The 9,507-nt window shown below is 43.3% G+C and overlaps 1 protein-coding gene across 1 annotated transcript; it reads right to left on the minus strand.

The window, feature by feature from the left end:
• Positions 1 to 1,186: 1,186 nt before the first annotated feature.
• Positions 1,187 to 7,048, minus strand: ip6k2b (inositol hexakisphosphate kinase 2b). The gene is made up of 5 exons (XM_071494144.1): positions 6,463 to 7,048; positions 3,513 to 3,744; positions 3,224 to 3,402; positions 2,902 to 3,077; positions 1,187 to 2,796 (listed from the first exon to the last, which is right to left on the minus strand). The coding sequence occupies exons 1-5, from the start codon at positions 6,674 to 6,676 to the stop codon at positions 2,170 to 2,172; spliced, it is 1,428 nt and encodes a 475-aa protein (XP_071350245.1). The 5' UTR covers positions 6,677 to 7,048; the 3' UTR covers positions 1,187 to 2,169.
• Positions 7,049 to 9,507: the final 2,459 nt, after the last annotated feature.

Genomic DNA, 9,507 nt, shown 5'->3' on the forward strand with positions numbered 1-9,507 from the left:
ACAAAGGAAAAATCCCAAAGCCTGTTCTCTTGAGTTTCGTGTGGATGAATTTGTCAAGACTATGTAAATTACAAACAGAAGACAAGTAGACAGCACCAAGTCTTGGTGTTTTAGCTCACACCGTAACCTCTACTTACTACGTACGAATACTTTGCCACAAAATTCAAATCCATTCATTCAACCACAGCTGTATCATATGTGACTGACAATAATCAAGGTCTGCCTCATACAGCATCATCACATCACATATCTCAACCGAGCCCACTTAGTGGTATTGTCTGTCTTGTCAATCTATAAATACATCTGCAAAGATTTTCCCACCCCTGTCCTGCCTACAGGCACATCTGACGATGACGAATTTGTTTTATTTAACTTGAATTGGGTTTTTAAAAGTGAACCTTGATCAGTTGTCAACTTGGTTTGAATTTAAAAGCCTAGGCCTCTGTTTCTATGGCCTTGGTGGTGTTAAAGACAGTTTTTATAGTGGTTCACACGTCAACAATGTCATTCACTCTGTTTATTATTTACCCAAATAACTACTGGAACACGTTTTTGCTTCCAGAGACACCTTAATTTATTTAGACATTGTCTCTTTGCTAACTGAAGGGGCTGTCCATCACTTTGTATCAGTTGAAGAGAGTCCATGTAACACTTATCAGTTCAATTTTCCATATAAAATGTTCAGATTTTCATTCATCACATCCATGTATAATTATGATTTTGGAGTTGTTTGCACTGTGTGAGGTGAAGGATGATTAGGTCATGGTCAAATGTCAATATTTTCTTATGATTTACTAATTATTGAAAGAATGACTCATGTGCCCCACAGAATTGTATGATTTTGTTAAAGCTACAATCTACAACTGCAGTCAAAGATCTACTCACATTTCATTTCACCCTCCCCACTACTTCCTGCCCAGTAAAAATGCATCTCTCTCTCTCTCTCTCACACACACACACACACACACACACACACACACACACACACACACACACACACAATACTGTAAATGAACATAAATGAACATGGACCATATTTTTTTTTTTTTTTTTTACCACAAATGAATGCCTTTATTATCCAAGACACTGTTAACACACAGGTATACAAGAGAGGTATCAGCTCTTGCAATAACAAAATAAATCAAAGTTGGTATCAGAACATTTATAGTGGTAATATGGAATGTACTTGTTTCCACTGTTTTTTTAATTTTTAAACAATCCTTTCAAATAAATAGTCTCTATATAGTCTTTATAACTAGTGTTTTTAATCAATATATTCTCTTTGTTTAGTCAAAGTTTCCGGAATGAAGAGGAGAAAATCAGATGAAAACAAAGACAGTGACAAAACAAGGATAATATCCCCTTTGCAATCCCCTTTTCAAAATGTCCTCTGTTTATAGGCAAAAAAGTACAGGGCAGAACAACTGTTGAAAAAAGGCAAATCCCTTCTTCTAGACCTAAATAATCTTGTTCTTCCACCAAAATGTGTAAATCCAAGTGCCCAATGGACACACAAAGCATGTTTGTTAAGAGACACCAATATAAACACAAAACGTCCTTATCAGAAGCTTAAGTTGTCAATTGCTACAAGGCTGCTGACCTAGCCAGCCAAGGTCAGCGTGTACAGTCATTTTCCCCACTAATACGTTTCTGTGCTGTTGGGGACTGGCAGTCCACACTTCATCCAAAAAAAACTTGTCATGTTATAACACAGGTAAAGCACCACGTCAGGCTCCTAGAACTACACTTGAGCTTCAATTGTCTCTGCCTCACTCTTTCTCTCTCAGAGAGAATTTAACAATAAAGAAAACTTGTCTGTACCAGAGGAGGAGAGTCCTTGGATGCTACAGGAGTCCTGGTGTTTCTGAAGAGACCTCTGTCTCGTCACAACATTTCTCCTACCATGAATAACAAAGAAAGGAGCAGTCTCAGAAAGAGAAAAGTGCAAGTAAGGGCACAGGCAGCCCTGTCCTCTGGCAGGTAAGGGAGAGTGCACAACGACCACACAGACTCTCCCCTGACCCTGAGGTGTCTGAGGTTCCCTCCAAGCAGAGGAGGGTCAGACCCCCATGTAGGCGTAAGGACGATGCACCTTGGAGTAGCAAGGTTTCAGCTCAGCGAGCCTCATCCCAGGCTAGAAATTCAGACCATGTTGGCTCCATTGCAGCTTCAGTCAGTACTGTGATCCTCCAGCTGGGAAATGATAGTAATCAGGTTCTGGAGGCCAAAGATGAAACCACTGTCCTGGCCTTCATGCACTACACTGTCTTCTCCATAGTGCCGACAGGTGGTGTGGGCAAAGTCAATCATGCGCACGTCCACCACGGGGCTGCTGGCCTCTCCTGTGCTGTGGGAGGAGCGACTACTGCCACCGTTACTGCTCGCTGCGGCCACACTGGTGCTGCCACCTGCTGAGGAGGAACGAGGGAAGCCAAATGCCCCCTCCTCTTCCTCCTCCTCCTCATCTTCCTCTTCCTCCTCCTCCTCCTCTTCATCTGAAGGCTCATCCTCATCACCTTCCTCCCCACCACGGTGTCTTGGTCTTGTGGGAGTCCTGGGGGGATCTCCATCATAGATGATGAGCAGGGAGCTAGAGTAGAAGCGGTAGGACTCGCAGGCCTCCAGGGCAGCTTGCATTTCGCGGAGTCTGCGCAACACCGGGGACAGAAGCTCTCGACGCAGGCGACGCCCATTGTGGAAGAACTGGTAGAGGGCCTCCTTGAAACCTGCGAGGGTCAGCTTGCGGCCGTGGTACTTATTCATGAACATCAGCTGGCCTGAGTCTGACTGGTATACCTGCAGGAGTCACACAGAAACATGAGTATTACAGCTCCCCATTCACAGTGTAACCACCACAAGAGAACTCAAATGTAGAGGAGCCGGGTTGCATCTCTACCATACCTGCATGCCACAAAGTCGCACTCCAATAGAGGCTGAAGTGCTCTGTTGACACTTGCGGATCTGATTGGCTTTCTTCTCCTCTGATGCATCATCCCCATGCTGCCGAGTTCCCATCTTCAAGTCTAAGACACATGGTACTGTATAGCGCCATGTCAGGTTCTCCAAAAGGATAAATTCTGTGAAAGGGGTCAAGGATCAACAACAAAGCCCTATAAACTAACATGGTATATGCAAGCTTTTAATAACCAAGATCCATTTATCACTGTGCGCTTCACTGCACATTGAGACGCATGGTAACTGCTGTTCATTCATGAAAGGATACTGTATTGATTGCGGTGCTTAGCATTCTCCTTCATCCTCTGTAAGTGCTGCTGGTGACATTTGAGACTCCAGGGGTTGTGTTTGATCTGTGGCACCACGTTGCCTTTCTCCAGGCTGAAGTAGAGAACCTCTGCCTGCTGCTGCTGCTGCTGCTGCACCACCACCTCATCACGATTATAACTGCAAAGGTGACAAAACAGACAAATTTATAACTTTAGTGTTACAGAACTTATCAATGACGTGTCTTGTAGTCTGCAGACGCATGAGGGTGCTAGGGCAAGCATCTTCACCTCATGATCTTGTCTTCTTTACGACTGTGTCGAGCTCTGTCTTTGCTGTAGTTGTCGTTCTCCAGAAGCAAAGAGGACTGCTTCTTGTTGCTCCACTTCAGCATCTTGCTCTTGGGCTCGCAGTCTGCTGAGGGATCTTTGTTTTCCAGGTCCCCTGATTCACTGTGGAGGGGGTAGGCAATGAGGCACAGGTTCCCTTCCTCATCCTCCTCAAAACTGACTGACACTACACCTGAGAGAGGAGAGACAGAGAGCGGTTATTAATATTTGTTTGGTAGTGATTTCCTCAATAAACTGCCAAGACAACACTTTCCATATATATGTCCATGTTAACATCTTAAAATAAATTTCCATTGAAGATTTTGACACATTCAGATGGTCTGATTATATGTCCACATGAATACAGACACACACACACACACACACACACACACACACACACACACAGACACAGACACAGAAAGTGGATGTGAAAAGAAGTGATGAAAGAGGAAAGCAGGACATTAACAGACAGAGCATTTTACATCATCAGCAGCAGATGTCAGAACACAAACAGTGTGTTTACATCACTCAATCAGAACACGGGAGACACAAAATACCACAAAAGGTTTAAATGTGTGAAATTGAGCAGGTCATTTATTAAGCAACTGTCAAACATCCTTATGAAAAACACACAATAACTCACAATACAGAGTTTCATGCCTTCAGCAATGTCATAAGAAAATGAAATACAGCTCTCTCTTTCCACATACAGAAACACACATGGAACAGCAACAGAACAGGCCACAGTGAAGACTCACAGTGTATTAATATGCAATGATTCAGTCCACATAGTCCACAACCAACTTAAATTAAACAATAAAAGTTGTGAATTGCTTGAAAATACATCCTGAGGTCGTTTTTTTTTTTTAATCAACACAATTTTACCAACACAAACCAGAAAGGCGGAAATGGGGCTAACATTTGTTTCTAGAATCCTCTTAATCATTAAAGACACACAGTGTACCTTAATGCCAATACTAATTCATGACGTGATCCACAAACAGGCACCCCTGTAGACCCCCCCTGGGCCCCTAGTAAAAGGCCATAGAAGGGCCTGTGTATCACAGCGTGGGGGAGGTGATGCACTGAGAATAAACATCACAGCTGCAGTGGCTGATACAGATAAACCACTGACGGAAGAAGTGATGTGGTTGAAATAGATCAAGAGGAAAGTGGCAGACAACAACCGACGTGATACATGGTACGCTGCATCCAGCAATACAAGTAAAAGCAGGAGTGGTCACATTACAACAGCCACAGAATAACAAGGAATACATGACAAGCTTACAGTGGGAACAACCTCACCACAAGAGCTGACATTTACAAAAAAAACAAAAAAAAAACCCACTGTGGTGTTTTCCCATGCAAAATGTCAGGCCTCAGGACCATGCATCCATATTTCTTCTGCAGCCCGAGGCCTCTCTGATGTCATGTGCACTGACATCATCTCAGGCAGGAAGCCCCGCCTCTAAAGCCAGTCCTGACGGACTGTGGTGTCTGCTCAGAGCTGCATTGTCATCACACCACCACAGCCAAGTGTGGGAATTTATGAGTCACCCTGACTTAATTCGATAGAAAGGCTCATAAATCACTGATAAATGTGCATCACTTAAAATATTTACAGCTTAACAGCATAAATTGACAATAATATACTAGCAGTAGTTTGGCATTGTTGCAGATCGTTATCAATCACTACTGTTTTATTAGGCTCTGAAGTTGTGGCTGTCCAATCCTATTTCCGGATTAAAATCATCCAAATGACCATCATGATTTACAGTGAATACAGATAATGCTACAATCATTCTCCTGGTGTCTCTAAGCTTAACAGTACACCCCTAAATTGTGTTCCCAATATTTTGTGCATTCATTGAGTATAAATTTCAACTTTATTCCAGTGACAGGCCACGGCAAGGCGTCCAATGCATGTTTTTTCTTTGAGACAGAGGAATACCAGTCGTGTGGAGCATTCAAAGGCCTCAGGAGTCCTCTACTATCTGCTCCCCAAATCCCAATCCTCATCCTGGATCTTTTTATAGTCCCACGATGCATAACTGAGAAGTCAGACACCACTGCGTGTGTCTTACCTCCGTCATAAGGGCGTCTAAAAACGTGTGCACCAGCATGTACTAGGTGTCATTGTCTATGGGTGAAACTGTACCAGACTGAAGGTCTGGATGCATCCAGGGAATCTAATATTCCCATTAAAAGTGTGTGTAGATGAAAATGTGTATTTGTAATCATGTTTCTGTGATGGACCTGAAACCAGACCTTGAAATCTCCTCGGCTGACTTGTGAATTACTCCCTTGGTGATGTGTCCCATTTATTTTTTATTCATCTCTGTTGAACTCTACCTCATCCTGAAACCACAGCCTTCTTTAAAGCCAGGCACGGTACTTAAAAGACCCCTGGCTACTCATCCTCTTGGCAGGAAGTCAGGCCTCAGCTTAGATGCTACCTGAAACCCACCCTCCAACATGAGGGTCACATCCAGAAAACTGGATGCAGTGCCTGCCAACTGCTCCAACACCAACGACACTGTACACAAGTTACAATGTGTGGGAACAGGAATGAGATCTATCTATAAATATCAAAATATATTTCCCAGCGTGTTGATGTGAACGCCATGTTCTTCAAGCCTATGCAACAACCAATCACCACCCTTTGCCTAAAACATAATTGTCTCCTCAAGATCTAAATAGATGCATTTTTTTTTTTTTTTTTTTTGCCATTTGTAATATTAAATGCAGCCAAGAGAACAGCATATATTACAAACAATTAGCACAACGATGAAGAAGAGGAAAGAAAAGGATTAATGCTGGACACCACAGCATCACTCATGCTCTGTTGTGACAGCTGATATTTCCTCCACGTCCAGGATGGAGGGGAGATGGGGGGGGGGGGTCTTACCTTTATACTGAGGGGTGAACTTCCTCATCTCTGGGGGGAGGCTCTTGTAGAACTGGTGCTCTCGGGGTATGAGGGGCTTGCAGATTGTCTGCTCCCCAAATCGTAGCACACAGGAGTGGCCTCCCACCTGGTGCACGAAGGGCTCAAGCATCACCCCTTTTCCGGGATAAGGAGTCCCGTCCGCCTGCATGAGGGCTTCCAGAGCGGGACTCATCCTCACTCCGCATCGGACAGCTGAGCTGGGTGGACCCACGTCGCACGGGAGGCAAGAAACTCGGCCGCTCGCCTGGCTCCCTATCCTCGGCGCTGCTCTGCGGGCTCACAGGGGGGCGCTGCTGGTCGCCTGTTCGAGCGATACACTGAAAAACAAAGGGCTGAACAGGAAGGACAGAGCCAGGGACAAAATCCCTTATTCCCCTTTCTATTCCTTGTCGTAGGACAAATTGTAAAACTCCACCGGGCTGGATATTCTCCGTGTTTGTATATGTAATAAAAAAAAGGCTACTTATGTAGCCATAAAAGCTGCTTAAAACGTTTTTAGACAACGTCTCCGTCGCCCGCTGTGACTGGCTGTTACCGAAACTGACGACTATGTTCACCCCGCAACTAGAAAAACAGCCAACAAGTCCCACCTCCGCCCCAGCCAGCCACTCACAGAGCAGCAGCTGTCGCTGGGAGGAGACAAGGCATCTCGGAGAGGATCAAGCAGATCAAGCAAACAAAGAGGAAGGAGAGAAAACAGGGGGGAGGGTAGAACAGGAAAAATACTAGACACAAAAACACAACATTGAAGTCATCTTTTTTCAATGTACTCGCAAGTTTCATCGTTGCTGTTATTTGGAGACAGACTGCAGGTTGCGTTTTAAGTTTTATCTCGTTGTTTCCACATTAAAAATCACTGGATGCAAAGTGCAACAGAGAATTTAAAATGAAGCCAAGAAGGAACACGAAATTGCACATCAGCCATTTCTCTTTAATTGTACATTTTTGACTTAAGTTTTTGTGTCTGAGTAGTGGGCAAATGGGCGGCTAAATTGAAAGGTGTGTTGGAGTGGAATCTGTAAATGGGTTTCACATGGAAAGTCAGAACTTCAAGGTGTTACTTGATTAAAAACAAAGGAGTGTAGACCTCTGTCAAACCAATGTTAAACAACATACACCAGACTATAGAGAAAGTTCATAGTAAAAGATCCAGATCTGCCCCAAAATTTAACGGGTTCTTCCCTGGACCATGCCCCATCCCTCCTCCAAGTTCGGTGTATATTCATTCAGTTGGATTCAGTTTTTGCATAATCCTGCTGACAAACAAACACACAAACCATCAAACAGACACAGGTGAAAACATAATCTATTTAGCAGAGATAGAAATGGTTGAGAGAACCTTTAAGAAGGTAGCCGTTGGCCCTGTGTAGACCTGGCATGAACACTGGTTTCTGTTGAACTGATCACAAGTGAACAGTTCCATGCACATCAGTTCACACCTGACATTAAATGCGTCTACACACGTGACCACTTGTGATCAGATCTCACGTTCCCGCTCCAGATGTAAATAAAGACGTATGCATTGTTGTTTTTAGCCAATCAGTTGTCAGTGTGTTCCTGTGTGTGTGTGTGTGTGTGTGTGTGTGTGTGTGTGTGTTTATGAGAGAGAGGGAGAGAGGGACAAGGATGGGTTGAGTGAATCAATGCACTGGTGACTCTACAATGAAGTAAGGTTTCAACCATTTGAGATAATATAATACTTTTGGTTCAGTATGAGACTAATTAGACTGTGGCAGACGACGCCAGTTGAGTAGGCGGTCCTTCAATATGTCCCAGGATGCGTTCACACTGCTAAAATAATGTGGCCACATGTGGCCCAGAGCACCTCCGGATGTGGTATCAGGTATTGGATCTCAAATGCGTCCTCAAGGTGTCTTGGGAGCGTCTACACCTGTACTTGTGGTTAGATCACCCAAGACAGTTGTAAATGCCAGGTCTGAACAGGGTTTGTCTGACATCAGTGGCACATGAAGTCAAGAGCTAACTCAGAGTTCACATCTGTTGGCAGAGAATGAGTCCCATGTTAGCAGCTTACAAGTGTATCTCAGTCAGAGTTGAACATGTGAGGGTTGAAAATACTGTGCACTGCCAAAACAGCATTATCCATGTATTTGGTTTAACTACCTTGAAGAATGAAATCTGAGGTTTGACTTTACGCAAGCACTATTTATTTACAAGCTGGACACTTGTCATTATGGTAACTCCAATATGACATGCACACAACATTGCACTATGTTCAAAAAAGCACAAAGGGCTGCATTAGTGTGACCATATTTCTACAGGTACTGGTGAGAAAATGGCATGATCCAGAAAGTGTTGCTCACCCGAAGCATTACTGTCTCTTTACCTGACCCAACCCACAGACTTTACACTGAGATGGTGTTGCACACATTAAAAAAAGCTCTTCTAAGTGTTATAAATACTAAATCTTCATGGATTAAAAATTCTTAATACAAAAAGTAATAACTGCCCTCGTTCACTGTCCAACCTTTTTGCCATGTCAATGAAGTGAAATTATTGAGAGAGCTGTGTTTTTTTTCATGTAGTTTGACCATAGCGGCGACATGAACGCAGTCTAAAGCCTGAACAGGATCAAATTTGTTAACATGAATATACTGCTTTTGCCCTCTTCAAATCATTTTGTTGTTTCCTCTCACTAAAATGTATGTACAACACTACAAACAAACAAAGCATAGCACTGTTTATACAGTTTTCCTGTCTTCACTGTGCATCATCTATATCTCAGAGAACAACATCCTTTTGTAACATAACTTGCATTCCAGTGGCAGATAACTTAATTCTGGCTGCTGCTATGAATAGACCTCTGATAGCAATATTTGAGGATCTGTTATTATATCCTCTGTAAAATAACATGCAAAACGTGATCCAGGAACATTTTTCTGTGGTGTAAAGCCTGAACCTTTTTTCCCTAATATAATACAGCAGAATGTGAAAGGAGAAAGGCATCATTGGTGTCGGCTCAGAGTAATATCTGCAATAATA

Source organism: Trachinotus anak, unplaced genomic scaffold (genome assembly GCF_046630095.1).
Source record: "Trachinotus anak isolate AG129_WGS33_773 ecotype Australia unplaced genomic scaffold, CSIRO_AGI_Tana_v1 ptg000013l, whole genome shotgun sequence".
NCBI lineage: Eukaryota > Metazoa > Chordata > Actinopteri > Carangiformes > Carangidae > Trachinotus > Trachinotus anak.